Below are 17,006 nucleotides of genomic sequence, written 5' to 3'. Positions count from 1 at the left end.
GATACGCCCCACCCAAGGGGCAATCACCATATGTGGCTTTGGATGAGGATATTTGGGAGTTCTCGAAGGAGGGAGAGGTTATCTTACTAGGAGACTTTAATGCCAGGACAGCCTCCCATCAAGTGTCTTTCTTTGATGCAGCTGAGGAGATGCTACAGGAGCAAGACGTGTCAAAGCTACAGCTGGAGAGGACATCTCAGGATATGGGGGAAATCAGTGAATATGGGAGATACCTTGTGGAGATGGGCACAGCACACAAGTTGGCCATTCTCAATGGCTTGGCTAGATACCCCCTATCCGGCGCCTTCACATGTTATCCTCACCGACACGGTACCAACACAGTAGACTATGTTCTTGCCCCACTGATGCTAATATCTCACATCCAGGACCTCTCAGTATCCCCACGCCTTCTCGGAGTTGCAGTGGATCGTGCCTACCTATCCTTCCCCATCGACCTCCAATTCACTCACACGCAGACCCATCATGCAGCTCACCGACACCCGAGATACCTCTTTTCTAGAGAGAGAAAGGATATCTATGAGGCGGAGATCTTTAGATTGTTACAGGATGCAGACCTCGACATTCCATTACAGGAGCTGACTCAGCAATTCAATGAGGCCCTACACATCGCTGTAGGTGTAGCCTTCCCACACTCACGGCCCACACAGAGAACCTCCACCGGGGTGACACCTCGGAACAGCTGGTATGATGATGAGTGCCGTGAGACCAGAGCACAGCTACAGAGAGAGATAGCACTGGGGTCCACTACCCACAAACAGGCACAGATACTCTTTGAGGAGTATGCAACTAGTCTTTATATTGTGGAGGGTCAATCACCTCTTCCTGGCCCACTTGAGCCTTGTCCAGAGACCACCACTTTCTTCACAGAAGGTAGGGTCCAAGAGACCATTGACAAACTTAGCAGAGGAAAGGCACAAGATCATGATGGATTAGTAGCCGAGCACTGGATCCATGCTAGAGATTTGGTGGCAGGATTCCTAGCTTGCATGTTTAACAGAGCCATGTGTGAAGGCCTACCAGAAAGCTGGAGCACGAACACTATTGTCCCTATCCTCAAGTCAAGGGACACTACTCTACCCAATAACTATCAGACTATTATGGTTGGGCATACATTGGCTAAGATATATGCTTCCATCCTTGAGCATGAGTTAAGCAGGTGGGCAGAGATGTGGGGTCCTACAGCACAAGGACAGGCTGGCTTTAGGAGAGGCTTCTCCACATTGGATCACATCCTCACACTCAAAGCGATCATTGAGGAGGGAAAGGCCCATGGCCGACAGACCTACTGCTGCTACTGTTGCTTTGTGGACTTCCGCAAAGCCTTTGGCACTGTACCGAGAGACAAGCCGATACACAGATTGCTTGCCATGGGAGTACCGAAAGAGCTCAGTTGGGGTATTTCTGCACTGTATGAGAGAGTTGTGGGCAGAGTCCGGAAACCTAAGGGCCTTTCGGCACCTATTTACTCCACCATTGGGGTGAAGCAAGGATGCCCCCTCTCTCCGACATTATTTGGCATGTACATTGATGGGATTACTGATTATATTTCACAGGAAGAAGATAGAGGAGCTCCACTAGCTCGCACTTGGATACCTCTCCTATTGTATGCGGATGACATTGTATTGATAGCTGACTCTCCAGAGGGTCTACAAAGACACTTGGATGCATTACACTCCTATACTTTGGACACCGGGCTTTCAGTGAACCTTGGTAAAACCAAGGTGATGGTATTTAATACTACACCACAGTGGGTCAAGAGATCAGCACCTAAATTCACATATGGATCTGAGGAGCTGGAGTATATGGATTCTTATATATACTTGGGAGTCTTATTCACAGGGCCCACCTTTTCTATGCGAGAGGCAGCAGACACTAGACTGACTCGCGGATACACAGCACTAGGTGGTTTGGAGAGGATGTGCTCACATGTGCAATTCCAAGAACCCCGCACCAAGCTATGGCTCTTTGATACACTGGTCACATCCACACTACTTTATGGAGTACATATAGGGGGACCCAGTCTTGACCACCGTAGCAGATCAGGGCGCACTTAAGACGGATGGAGGTCGATGGAGAAACCCCTAGTGTCCATGATATCCAGGATGATCAGATGTAAGGCCTCAGTGCCACATGAGATCATTAGAGTCGAGCTAGCAGCTACACCGGGCCCTCGCCCGATTGGTCGCATACATACATAGCATATCACAGATGTCGGCCTCTGGTTTGAGCTGCATGGCTTTAGCATGGACAAGTTACCCCCCTTCCAATACTCCCTTGATGCACCATCTCTTGATTTGAGCAGGTCAGAGATTCACAAGATCAACAAGATGGATCTCACCCAATTGAATATCACGCGGACATGGTTGATGCCAAGGCAGGCGCTGGGGACAACGATGGCTTTCTACCGCGAGCATTTCCTCCATACTACAGATGATGGGTTTATTGTTCGCTCGAGATACATGGACACCCACCTTTCCCATGGGATCAAATGTACTATTGGCCAGTTGCGCACCTCCTCACATACCAAATATAGATTCATCCCACCAGAGGAGTGCATATGCCAGATATGCCAATTAGAGCCAGAGACAAAGGAGCATTATATCTGCCACTGCCCAGCGTATTATGAGGTCCGCGGTCGTTTCCACTATCTCTTTAGAGAAGGATTTGGACCACTATCCAAAGTCATGGATTTTATCGATCAGCGATGCCTTGGCCTCTTTCTTCTTGAGATACAATGGCTTCGTGACATGTGCCTCAGGAGTACAACTGCTCCAAGACACCAAGGACCTTCAGAGAGACAGCTCACAGACTTCTTTGCAAAGAAGACCCAAAAGACTTCAATACAGTTACAACCACAGTCCACACGAGAGCCTCTCTCACCACCACAGTCCACACACTGACAAGGAGTACTGATTGATCGAGCCGTTCAACTTAGCCAATCCAGACGTCTTAGGCCTCGACAGAGACACCGACGACACCTTAGTAGGCGAATACAGGGGATTATTGCTCACGCTAGAGCTAGGCCCTCCATATCCACATGAGATTGTACCATTTGGAGCTCATTGTTACTAGACAGAGCTCTATGTTTTACACATAGCCATAGTTAGTTTTCTTTCTTATTTTGCTTTGTGCTACATATTTTGCTGAGACAGTTGTACCATCATACACATGTAACTCATGGTCTCATAGGTCATTTTGGCCTTTTGTAGACGTTAATATATCATTTCATTTCATTTCTCTCTCTCTCTCTCTCTCTCTCTCTCTCTCTCTCTCTCTCTCTCTCTCTCTCTCTCTCTCTCTCTCTGTGTGTGTGTGTGTGTGTATTTGTGTGTGTGTGTGTGTGTGTGTGATCATTCATGGAGATTGAGATCTTTGAGGTGAAGACATATGCAAACATTCTCTCTGCACCCATGTATATTTTTGCATCCTTATACAACATTCTTCACTGCATATTTTATGTGTTTCACTATCTCTTTCTCTCTCTCTCTCTTCATTCTTTGTCTTGATCGTTCGTTTCCGCATTGCTTCACTCTAACATGGTATCAAAGCATTGAAGGACTCACCTAGGGTGGACCTACCTGAAGAGGAGATTTCAGCGCAACACAAGGCTATGTGTTCAGCGTTCAAGGGTGAGCAGGAGAGCTACACATCAAAACAAGGCTAACGCGAGCGTAGGCATGCAAGAAAGGAGAAGATTTGCTAAAGTTGTTGCTGTTTTATGCTGTTAAAGAAGGAAAAAGGCTGTGTTTTGGGCCTTCAAGTGCAGATTCTACCTTTTCATCACCTACGACGGGTGAAGAAGGAGCGGGACGAGCGGTGAAGAGCCCTAGCATGCTGCATTCTCACAGTCAAAGGGGGCTGCTTTTGTGTTTTGTGCAGGCATTGTAGGCGAAGATGTCTTTTGAGGCTGAGACAAAGTTTCAAGCGATCGTGGACCGGAAGGTGCCCGTGTTACCAACTCTTCCATCAAATCAAAAGCTCAATGGCGAGAATTACTGCATCTAGCAAGTCATGATGCTTGCCATTTTGGAGTCCTATGATTTGGAAGAGCTTGTTACGGAAGCTATTCATCATCCTTATTCACGAGACGAGTCCAGACTCTCTTCTACTAATAAGGTGGAGTTGGCAAAGGCTCACACACACTAGGATAAACTCAATGCTTGCATCTGCTCATTTTTACTTCTCTCATGTACTACAACTATTATCTCTCATATTGAGCATTCGATAGTGGCTGGAGAGATGTGGCTGGAGCTCAATCAGATGTACAATCCTATGGCCATCATGAAGCGAGTTTCTTTGGGAGTGCAAATGAGGACCATCAGTGTCAACGAGTCAACTTCTATGCAGGAGTATATTAACAAGCTAGGGTAGCTTTAGATGCAAGTACAAAACGTAGGAAAGGTGATCACTTCTAAAGACATGGCGATAACTCTTCTTTCACAATTACCACTCTATTTTAGTGGTTTTTATTCCGCCTTGATTGCCTCAGGGCAGCCTAAGACTCTTCGGTGGAAAGAGTTGGTTCTTATGGTCTTGGACCAAGAGGAGCAATTGAAAGGAACCAATGCTTCTAAATCTAAGGTTTTGGTTGATCAATCCTCTCAGAAGAAAGGGAAAGACCAAAAGAATGAGGAGGAGGACAAATCCAAGAAGAATGAAGACAAGGAGTCCACTTGTCACATCTGTGGCAAGATAGGTCATTGGCAAAAGGATTACCCCGACAAGGAGAAGAAGGACAAAGAGAAGAAGGAGAAATCTTCAAAGGATTCCGAACCGATGGTTGCTCCCTCATCAACTGCTTTTCTCCACTTGAAGATGGTTTAGGATTCTACTGTGACGGCTTCTGATGCTATGTTGACGGCCCCATACACTCGAAAGTGGATTGTTGACAGTGGTGCCTCAAGGCACATGACTCCTTCTTCAGCAAGTGTTGCTCATTTGCAACCTTCACATGGACAAATTCTCATTGGTGATAGTTCATTTATTTCTACACAAGGACAGGGAGACATGCATCTTATGGTGCCCATACATCCAAGGCGCTTTATGTGCTGGCCTTGGGATACCATCTACTTTCGGTGCACAAGATTTGTGTCCTCGGCCTCTTGGTCAAATTTGATGTGGATTCTTGTCGGATTCTTGATCGTGGATTGAGACGTGTCCTTTCTTTAAGTTATGAGAAAAATGGAGTCTATAAGTTGTGGTCTTCTTCTGCCTTGATTTCTCTTCTTCTTACCTAAAAAACTCAATCCGAGCTTTGGCATGCTCGGTTTGGCCACCTCAACTATGATTACCTTTAGAAGGCACAAAGGGACAACTTTTTGAGGTTTGCCGGATATTGTGGTGAGCCAACAACCTTGTGTATCTTGCATCAATAGGAAGCAAACTCTTGATACTATTCCTAACAAGGATTTGAGGTGGTCTTCAACACCATTGAAACTTGTTTCTACTGATCTTTATGGACTGATGAGAATGGAATCCCTTAGAGGGGGATTGTATTTCTTCATGCTAATTGTGGATGATTACAACAGGATGACATGGGCTTATTTCTTGAAGCTGAAGTCAGAGGCTTTCTCCAACTTTAAGGATTGGAGCTTGCCAATACAAATACTCCTTAGGAGAATGGCATATTGAAGCACAAGAATTGCAGAATAATCGAGATGGTCTGTACCATGATGGAGCATCATCAAATACCTCAATGTCTATGGGCTAAGGCTATGGCTACTGCAATTCACATCCTTAATCAATCCCCTACTTCCGTTGTTGTTGGTATGACCCCTTATGAGACGTACTTTGGGTCTCAACCAAATGTTTCTTATTTCAAGGTTTTTGGTGTGATGCCTATGTTCACATCCCGAAGACACAGTGTGACGAATTTGAAGCAACTTCCAAAAGACAGGTGTTTGTGGGCTATAGCTTGCAATCTCAAGGCTACCGATTGTATGATCCCATTAAGCAAGATGTCTACACGAGCCGTGATATTAAGTTCGTGAAAGTTCCAACCTTAAAGGGGAGTGAGGAACACCTTGTTCTTGGAGATCCCGGTGATAGCTGGGCACCAGCGACTATTCCTCTGGAGCTTGTGCCTCTTGAGGACTCTTCGGATGAGGAGCTCGGTTCTCAGTCCCCCATATTCATCAAGTGCTCCCTCACCGTCAATGGACCTTTCCAAAAACTTCAACAAATGGAGAGCAATGAGGCGAGATCCGACCTCCTCCTCGTTGGGCTCATGACGCTCTTCGTGATACAAAGATTGAGGGGATCCCTGAGAAGTGGCAGCCACAAGATAACCCGTGACATCCTTGGAGGAACCAAGCACACCACACCGAGCTTGTTTATACTAATTACTATTTGATGACTCATGTCATGCAGGATCAGGAGCCCACCTCCCTTAAGCAAGCTTTACAACATAATCATTGGCGGAAAGCGATGGAGCAGGAGCTAGAGTCGATTGAGCAAAATGGCACTTGGTATCTTGTGCCGAAGCCTCCCCATAAGAAGATAATTGGAGTCAAATGGGTCTTCAAGACCAAGTATTGCAATGATGACACGTTGGACAAGCACAAGGCCTGCCTTGTTACTAAAGGTTTTGCACAATGCCCAATGATTTCCATTATACTTTTGCCCCTACAACTCAGATGGTTGCTATTCGTACAGTCCTTGCCTTAGCTAGCCATAGGAGATGGCCAGTCTATCAGTTGGACATGAAGTCTGCCTACCTTCTTAAATGGGAAGTTAAAGGAGAAGATCTATGTTGAGCAACCTCTAGGCTTTGGTTCTTCTAATGGTAAGATATACAAGTTGAGGAAGACTCTCTATGGCCTTAAGCATACTCCCTGAGCTTGAAATGAGAAAATTGACTCGTTCCTCTAGGAGAAATCAAGGTAAGCCAACCCCCAGCTTTATGTTCACACCTCCGATGGAGGTCATGTGTTGTTTGTCCTTTATGTGGATGACTTGATTGTGACAGATGACCATACTCAAATAATTGAGCAGATGAAGGCAACACTTCAAGAGAAGTTTAAGATGACAAATATGGGACTTCTTCATTTCTTTCTAGGTCGTGAGATCTATCAAACTTCGAGGGAGATATTTCTTTCCCAGTAACTGTATGTACAAGAGCTCTTGACTACGTGTGAGATGGAGGGATACAAGTCTCTTATAATTCCTATGGACTCGAATTGGAAGGCTACCGCTCATTTTGATTCTCCTTTGGCGAATACTACCCGTTATAGGCAATTGGTTGGCTCCTTGATCTGGCTTCTTAATACTTGCATTGACTTATGTTATGTTGTAGGTGTGATGGCCGAGTTCATGAGTGAGCCTAAGACGGTGCATTGACAAGTTGCTCAACAAATTTTGCGGTTCCTACGGGGAACTCTTGATCTTGGGATCTATTATCCAACCGGTACCAGTGATGCAAACTTGGTCCTTACAGGATGGAGTGATTCAGATTGGGCTAGCGATGCGAGTCATCAAAGGTCCATGACAAGTTATTACTTTACCTTGGGTGTTGATGCTATTTCATGAAGCAACAAGAAGCAACCCATGGTTGCTTTATCTTCGATTGAGGCGAAGTATCGAGCGGCATCTTCTACTACCTATGACACAGTGTGGCTTCGCAAGTTCTTGGAGGACCTTGACTGCCCATAGAGAGGTCATGTTGTTCTACATTGCGACAATGAGAGTTGCATTGCCTTGGCCAAGAACCCTGTGTTTCATGCTCGAATGACGCATATTGAGATCCAGTACCATTTCATTCAGGAGAAGATTTTGGATGCAACTATTTGCATGGTCTACTACAAGACTGAGGACAATCTTGCAAACTTGTTTACAAAGCCACTTCCTCAGGCTTTACTTCAACAGCATTCCAAATCCCCTACAAATCCCTTAGTCTTCTGCCGTGTCCAAGATCTAAGAGGGGGTGTTAGAGCTGGACATTCCTTGGACAAGCAGGAGCAACAGGTACAACAAGCGGAAACAGGTACAACAAGAGTGCCATGTGGCAGCTGAGACGTGTCATCAGACAGACTGGTTGAACTGTTTTGTTGTCCAATCGGCTGCATTTTGTTCTTTTTGTCATTTTCTTACTGCCCTATTTATTGGCCTCGGTCTTCACTGTTTCAATTAGTCGTGCTCCCAATTTTCAGGCTGCAAACCATGGAGTCTACCCTCGGAGTTCATGGAGATTGAAATCTTCAAGGTGGAGACATACGCAAACATTGTCTCTGCACTCATATATATTTCTGCATCCTTATACAGCATTCTTCACTGCAGATTTTGGGTTTCACTATCTCTTTCTCTCTGTCTCTTCGCTCTCTGTTCACTCTTTATCTTGGTCATCGCTTCCGCACTGCTTCACTCTAACATCCCCGCCCCCCCTAAAAAAACCCCCCTAAGGGATGGTGTGCTCAATGTTCTACAAACTTCCTTCTGCATGCACTGCTCTTTTCATTTGTCCTCACTTTTGCAAAGCTCGTTCTGTCCTCTGCTACCATCAAGTCCCGTTTCTCCTAGGTTCAGATTGCTCTACAGTCACAAACAGCTTAAAGTTCCATACCAACAAAAGTAACTGTAATATGTCTTCTGGCTATTTCTAAATATTCTCTCATCAAATTCTAGCGGACTCAGTCTCATAAGCCCCAGTACCTCTATCATGGCCTCCGTATAAATTGTATCAATTAGCCATCTTATACGAACCATGGCACCTTCAGTATAGTATTTATGTTGTATTTGTACATTTTGTTTGAAAGATAGATAAGCCATGAGCTTTGCTCTTTGCTTAGCCATAAGAGGATACAAAGAGAACATAAAAATGTTGGCAGCTTAGTTCTGAAAATAATCTTACAAGCTGCCATTTCTGACAACATTATTGTAAAAATTACACGGCGCAGTGAACAGAATCTAAGAAAGAGATAGAGAGTACACAACAGATAAGAAGAGAATTAAAATTTTTCTTTAGCTCCAAACAATTGATACAAAGATGGCTCTATCCACCCGTGCACTTCCACTGTGAAGCTTAGATGGCGATCTAGACAAAAGATAGGTGAAGAGCTCAAGGCTAGCTAGAACAACTCTAACTGGGTGAAAGATAGATGATAGATGGTTGTGAAGGGTTTTAGCTTTTATAGCCTATGAAGGGGATCATAATGGATGACCTTCCATATGCACCTGTGTCTGTTGACCTTCCGTGTCCACATGTGTCTATTGACCTTCCATATGCACCTCCACAAGTTGGCTAGGAAATATTCTAGTGAATATTCCATTTCCCTTTTACCGTTGGCTAGGGCCTCTAATAACTCCCTTACCTCGCAACTCGATGCAATGTGCCTCGAGTTTCTACCAGCTTAACTACTCCGTCTAACCCAAAGATTAGACCCACAACGGTCACCTTTTTACCATCCGATCACATAGACCTCATCTGACATGCAAGTCAGGACTCAACCAATATCCGGACTCACATATGGCTTCTCCTCACAATGGGGGCCTTGCAACTTTGAGCACGATGGATCATTGGTGGCACCTTGTGAGGGTGGGGCATTGAGCATATCGAACACCCCTCCTCAATGTCCATCCGCAGGTGAACTATCTCCTCAACCCAATGTCGAGTCTCTGAAGATGAACTTGAAGCATATCCTTCGTAAGTGCTTTTGTGAAGATATCCACTCCATTCACCTCTGTTGAATAGTAAACCAATTCCACTATCCCATCATCGATCAAATCATGCACATAGTGATATTGGATCTCTATATGTTTGGTGTGCACATAAAACACTAGATTTTTGGCAATGGCGATGCAACTTTGATTGTCACATCTCAACACAATTGGTTCTTTATCCTACACTCCCATATGCCATAGATCCTTCTCAACCATATTGCTTCACATGCAGCAAAACAAGCTGCCTTGTACTCTGCTTCAGTAGAATACAATGCCACTATTGGCTGCTTCTTTCTAATCCAAAGACAAAATTCATGAACCCAAAGAGAAGCATCAGAAACTGACTTTCTGAAATCACACTCTCCTACCCAATCTGAGTAACATTTCCCACAAGAGAAGTTCTGAGACTATATGTGATACCATGGTCAAGAGTTTCCTTCAAATATCTGAGCACCCGCATCCTAGCTTTCCAATGACTCTCATGAGCTTTATTTGAGAACCTGCTCAAAACACCAGCAACAAAACTGATATCTGGTCTGGTGTTACACAAGTAGATCAAACTGCCAATCAACCTTCTATACCTCCCAATGTCTGCTAGTACTAATGTATCCTCAACGAATAACTTTGCATTCACCTCACCTCCATAGGTGTAGCTATCTCCTTGCACTCAGTCATGCCAAATGCCTTCAGGATCTCCCATACATACTTCTTCTCAGAGATGAAGATATTTCCTAGCTCTTGCCACTATCTCCCATACATACTACTTCGCTTGATGATAAAGTGGAAAAACTTGCCTTCTTCTCCTCCACTATATGCAACTGCTCCTTGAACACCACATTACGGGTCGTGATGATCTTCTTCGCCTCTTGGTTATATAATTTGTAAGCCTTCTACTCATCACTATAACCCAAGAAGATACATTTTCTGCTTTTTAGTTTTAATTTGTTTCTCTTCTCATCTGAAACATGTGCATAACATTCATATCCAAAAATTCTGAAATGTGAGACAGATGGTTTCTTACAAGTGTAAGACTCATGAGGTGTTTTCCCTTGAGAGCTTTGTGTAGCTCCGATTTAAAATGTAAACTGCAGAATTAATGGCTTCAACCCAAAAATGATTAGGCAATCCCTTGCCCTTTAGCATGCATCTTGCCATCTCCACAATGGTGTGATTCCTGCGTTCTACAATACCATTCTGCTGAGGTGTGTGAGGCGTTGTCAATTGACGCTTGATCCCTTTGCTCTTACAAAAGTCTTCGAACTCCTTTGAGTTGAACTCACCACCACCATCTGTTCTAAATTTCTTCACACTTTTCCATGTTTCATTCTCAACAAGTTTTAGTCATTCTTTAAACTTACCAAAAGCTTAAGCCTTATCACGAAGGAAGTACACCCAGATCTTCCTACTGTAGTCGTCGACAATCAACATAAAATAAGATCCCCCCAAGGCCTATGTAGGCATCTTACCGCACAAGTCAGCACGCACCAACTCCAGAGAAGACCTCTACTCTATTCTTGCTTTCCTGTGAAAATGCCTTTCTCTGTTACTTGCCCATCATACAAGCTTCACATAGTTCCTTCAATTCAATCACTGTAGGTGAGCAATCATACCTTGCTTGTGCATCTCCTTCAACACTGCAAATCCGATGTGTCCAAACCTTTTAAGCCAAAGCTTACTTATGTCCACTCTAGCGGTGGCTGTAAGAGCACTTAGCTCATACAAGTTGTTTCTTCTTTCTCCTTTGCCAACACTGTCGAGAATTTTTGCACATGTCTTTTTAACCTCACTTCATGACCAAGATCAGTTATGGCAACAACTGATAACAAATTTCTCCTAATTTCAAAAACATACAACACATTTGAAAACTTTTTGACTTCACCATTTGCAACAACAAAAGAAATAGTACTTGTGCGCGCAGCAGGGCATTTTGTATCATTTCCAACCATCACAGTGATGGATTCTTGTAGAGACTGTATAGAACTGTATAGACCTTTCTGGTCGATCATGTGACGAGAGGCCCTACTATCCAACACCCATGAGTCAGTGGTAGATTTTTCTTGCGCCGAGAAACGCACTTCCTCAATGGTCGCCATGAATAACTCTAACTCTGCTTCAGTCATATTGGCTGTCTCTTTCTCTTTACTTTTAAGGGTACCATTCTTTTCATCTACCTTCTTGACACAACAATCTACGATTGCATGTCCTTTCTTCTTGCGGTAGAAACACTCTCCTTGAAACTTCTTCTTACCACCCTTCTTCTTTTTGTCACCATCACTTTTGGTGAAGGAACCACCTTTGTCTTTTACATTGGCAGAGAATGCAACATCTCCATTGCTGCTTCTTTCTCAAGCTTTCAACCTCAACTCCTCCTCCATCAATAATGCACAAAACCCCTCAAAAGTCAAAGCTTAAGGTCTCACCTGAGTATTATGAACAATTACTAGTCTATCAAACTTTTGTGGATAAATCTAAAGACATCTCCAAGCTAGGTCCTCACTAGTCTTTTGTATCTGAGCGCCAGGCATCTGGTCACGTAGATTCTTAATCCGAGTGATGAATGCTTCACCCATCTCTCCTTCGACTAACTTCTCCGCTGCTAGTTGATTCTGCAAGTTTTGGATCCTTGTTTGGTTTCACATTTCATATTGACTCCTCAATATATTCCAAGCCTCTGATGATTTGGTTGTATGTCGAATCAAAGTCTGAACACTGTTAGAACAACATGTAACTAAGGTACACAATGCATCTGTATTCCTCGTTTCCAAGCTCGTAGAAGATCTGCGTTCGAAAAAATCATCACATTAGAATTTGATGGGTCGAGGATAGGCTATATGTAACCAGCCTTCCTTCCATGGATGGGTGGTAAATCCCTCATTACAACTTAATTACAGCAGCAAACAATTAATGCAAATTTGAAAATACAAATTTACCTACTGATCTTGGACAATGCACACCCGATTGGCCCCAAAATTAGCGCCCCTTTCGATATTTCTTTAATCATTGAAGAAGAAGTTCATGTACGATGGGATTCTCCCAATCCCTTTCGGTATTCAAACTCCCCTTCTTATCCAAAGTGACCAGTAAGTCTTCAACCTATTTTACACCTTGATTCAAGCATTTAATTGGCCTTCACCCACTTCGTAGACGATGGAAACACCCCAAATTCAATGGCTTGCTAGTCCTCCACCTGAATTTAGTTGAAATTCACCTTCAGCCTTGAAAAATCCAAGTCTTGGAGCTTCCAATTTCTCGCACGCTTCTCGAGGCTGCTACTAAACCCAATTTCTGCTGTAAAGTAGGGTTTTCAGCAGAGAAATTTGCAATTTCTCAGCCTCCAATAATCCAAATGCTGAGATCTCCGGAGCAAGGATGTGAAATGGCTGGGAGATGAGAGAGAAAGCTATAGAGAGAGAAAATTCAGAGTTTTGTTGCGAAGAATGACTGAAAATCAGTCAAATGCAGCTGCTGCCCTGCCACAATAGCTTGTAGATGCAAAGAACTGAAGAAAATCAGTCATTTACAGCTGCTGCACTGTCTCGATATCTTGTAGATGCTGTCAACTGCTGTTGATTGGCCTTCTCCTGCCCCTGGCTGCCTCAGAAGGTCCTCCAATGGAGGCAAATCAGACCAGCGGCATCTCCTCCCTCTCTTTAGCAAGCTGAATACACTAAAAATGCCTCTCTCCAACCTCTAAAGACGTTTTTCAGTCTTGCATGGGTATTTTTCGACAAGTGGCAGCCTTCCCAAATGGTTTTTCCAGCCTTATCAATAATTAAATATTAATTTTCAGTTTTTAAATACTGAAAATTAATCTAATAATTATCTGGGTGTCCTGAAAAATAATCTGATTGGCCAATAATTAAATTGGCTAGGCAATTTCCATTCCCGAGTGTCTTTGCACCATCTTTGACCATCAGACTGGAGTTAGGTACCATTAAACGCCACTTCTCGAGTGTCACCAACTAACACTTATGGCCAAATGAATGACCTAGGCAGAAGATTGTCTCCGTACATAGTACAGATTGATCTTTACAATACAGTACGTATCTGTACGATTTAGTACGAAAAAATGGACACTTTTTTGCCACTCTCCTCTAAGTCTACAACTTTTTTTTTTCTTTCTCCTTTCTTTTTTTTTCTTTTTTCTTTCTTATTTCTCCCCCAAGCCTCTCTCAAGCTTCTCGCTCCCTCTTTTTCTCTCAAGCCTCTCCTCTCTCTCTCTCTCTCTCTCTCTCTCTCTCTCTCAACCTTCTCTCTCTCTCTCTCTCTCTCTCTCTCTCTCTCAACCTTCTCTCTCTCTCTCTCTCTCTCTCTCTCTCTCTCTCTCTCTCTCTAGTTGCACTAGTACCACGTACGAAAGATTTGATACTATACCATACTTTAGGTATCATACCTTGCGTATTAGTACCATAAGGTACCAACTTAATAGATACATCTTTCCCATTCGAACTGCACTTTGGGACAAGCTAAATGCTCCTTATATTAATATGATTCTCCCATGAGATTAGGTTATTTGAGATTCAAACAATTTCTCTCAACCTTCTCTCTTAAGCCCACACTTCTCTTATTTGTATGATCAGGCATATATGATGTATCCACACCCATCTATGTAGTTATAAGTTGTAGATAGCAGTAGCACATGTTGCGCATGCAGTATTAGGTTTTGGCATGTTACCCTCAAGTACTCATCTTATATACTCTAATAGCATTGCTATTTAGACTTGAAATATCTGTTCTATCATCCTTAGTCCAAAATAATCAAGTTATTTTTTTTGTACTAATATCATACCGTACCTTATAAAATCTTAAGGTATCATTTAGTACCATATTTTATCGTACCATACCGTATCGTACCTTTCATACCTGACAACTATGCTGAGGCTAGGCCGACAACTGGTGCAAGATACCACCAAGTACCTATATGGCATAACTCATAGCAACTTTTGCCTTTGACATCACGTGATTTTCTCGGGTCTAGAGCTCATAAATTTACTCTAACTCCAATTGCACCTCACATGTGCAACATTTACTTAATCATGTGATTAAAAATTAATCCACATGTTAAGTGAGGTTTCAAAAATACATGTCCTCAAGACACTGTGGTTCTGTATCAATCCTCAACACAGTATCCAAAAGCTCATAAGAATCAAGGATAGTTGTAATTTTGAACTTCCACAAGGTGTAGTTTGTACCATCTAACTTGCCTTTGCTAAAAGTTAGTGGACGAATGCTCAGTGTTTGAATAGCCGGTACTCTGTACCACTTCCTGATGTGCCAGAACCGCTTCCGAAAGATGACATCGTTTCTCTTTGTTGTTGAAGCCTTTGCCTCTTGCGCACTCTTTGATCCTAAGAGCCCCTAGGCTCTGATACCATGTAAAAATTACACGGCACAGCGAACAAAATCTGAGAAAGAAAGAGAGAGTGCACAACACATAAGAGGAGAATTAAAAAATTTCTTTAGCTCCAAACAACTGATACAAAGAGGCTCTATCCACCCATGCGCTTCCACTATGAAGCTTAGATGGTGATCTAGACAGAAGATAGGTAAAGAGCTTAAGGCTAGTAGGATCAACTCTGACTGGGTGAAAGATAGACGATAGATGGCTGTGAAGGGATTTAGCTTTTATAGCCTGTGAAGGAAGTCATGATGGATGACCTTCCATATGCACCTGTGTTTCTTGACCTTCCATATGCACCTCCACAAATTGGCCAGGGAATATTCCCTTTATCGTTAGCCAAGGCCCCTGATAACTCCCTTACCCCGCAACTTGATGCAATGTGCCTTGAGTTGCTACCAGCTTAACTGCTCCATCTAACCCAAAGATTAGACCCACAACAGTCACCTTTTTGCCATCCAATCACATAGACCTCATCTGGCATGCAAGTCACGACTCAACCAATATCCAAGCTCACATATGGATTCTCCTCATAATGGAGGCCTTACAACTTTGAGCACCATGGATCATTGGTGGCACCTTACGAGGGTGGGGCACTGAGCATATCTAACAATTATTACATCAGTTCAACCATATTCCATTTTAAACCACTCCCGATTTCCCAAAAAAACCACTAACTTCTGAGGAGAAGAAAATTTACAGTCACGCTGCAGAGATTACTGCACAGCCAGATGAATTAAACTCAGGGATACAGCATAAGATTGAACAAGGTCAAGGGTGCAGGGCCCAGGCCCCTCAGAATTCACACTACTGATGAGGCGCCCTGAACTGTCCACTGTGGAAATGGCTGCTTCATCTCCGAGTAATCCTGCCAACTGCAGCAGGCCCAGGCTGTCTTCCTAGGATCAGCTGACCCTAGCCTACTGCTGCTGGCTATTCAAAGCTGGCTTGTCGTATGTACATATGTTATAAGATATTCAATCAGGTGAGTCAGAAAGAGAGTTATGCTCTTATAGAGCTTATTTTAGAGCCTCTTAGGCTTACATTCAGAGAATCAATATTCCACAGTTGCATTCATACTTTTGGTGACTGTCCAAACTTTCCAAATAATTTGTTTTTCTTGAACTAACTTTGGTCTGAACAATAAAAGTCATGAACCCTAGACAAATTGACTATATATGTATTTCTGTTTATGTTTAATCATAAAAGCAAGTACCCCATATGCTTGTAAAGTGCAGAAGTAAACAAGTTCATCCATCAACAAACTCCAAACTACACTCTTGCTTTTCCCAAACAATAAACTGACTGCTGGTGCACTATCAAATATTCATGTATTGAATGGTGAAAGTATCAACTCTTTGTACCGGGTTGACACTGTTAGATGCCAGGAAGAACAACATCCAGATTTGATACCTCAACTTTTGAGTCTAGAAATGTTGCTGAACCAGATTGTACAAAGTTATAGAAATAAAGAGGAGCCTTGAAAGCTCCAACGGCATTATGCTACATCAAAGACATCCTACCTCTAAACAGACCATAGCTGCTTCCCTTGCATTGCTGTTAGAATCCTCCAGCAATTGAAGAACCTGCTATGTACAGGGGTGCTGTTAAGTTTGCAATCAAAACTAACTTTAGAAAGTCAAGTCATTAATGCATGCAAGCGAATAATGTATTTCAAAAGTAAATCAATTAGAATTGAGTTACTCCATTACCGATGGCAGTAGCAAGCGTTGAAATGGGAGCTCAGTAGCAGCAAAAAGATTGATAGCTGATGCTACTGTGCGAGCAAACTCTTCTCTAACTCGCCAATTTTTGTGAGCCCAAGCATAACTACCAGCTCTTTCTACAATAATAGTAGGTGATGAGATCTGTAGATAGAAGTCAAACACACAATACAAACCCAACCATGAGTTGATATATCTTCCATAACAAG

At 43.1% G+C, this 17,006-nt stretch overlaps 1 protein-coding gene and 1 pseudogene across 1 annotated transcript in view; one reads left to right on the top strand and one right to left on the bottom strand.

Moving 5' to 3' along the window:
• Positions 1 to 17,006, bottom strand: part of CLASP (CLIP-associated protein) — a 79,687-nt gene that overhangs the window by 45,569 nt on the left and 17,112 nt on the right. Inside the window, exons 2-3 of the mRNA XM_087680209.1 lie at positions 16,786 to 16,941; positions 16,597 to 16,659 (exon numbers count right to left, since the gene is read on the bottom strand). Of these exons, the coding sequence (XP_087536335.1) occupies positions 16,597 to 16,659; positions 16,786 to 16,941 (219 nt within the window). The remainder of the gene's footprint in view (positions 1 to 16,596; positions 16,660 to 16,785; positions 16,942 to 17,006) is intronic.
• LOC148035245 (uncharacterized) lies at positions 1,389 to 7,340 on the top strand (annotated as a pseudogene).

This window comes from Lygodium microphyllum, chromosome 6 (assembly GCF_053477565.2).
Source record: "Lygodium microphyllum isolate KBCC chromosome 6, Lygodium_microphyllum_v1.1.10, whole genome shotgun sequence".
NCBI classification, from domain to species: Eukaryota; Viridiplantae; Streptophyta; class Polypodiopsida; order Schizaeales; family Lygodiaceae; genus Lygodium; species Lygodium microphyllum.
This window is presented reverse-complemented; position numbering and strand designations above follow the sequence as displayed.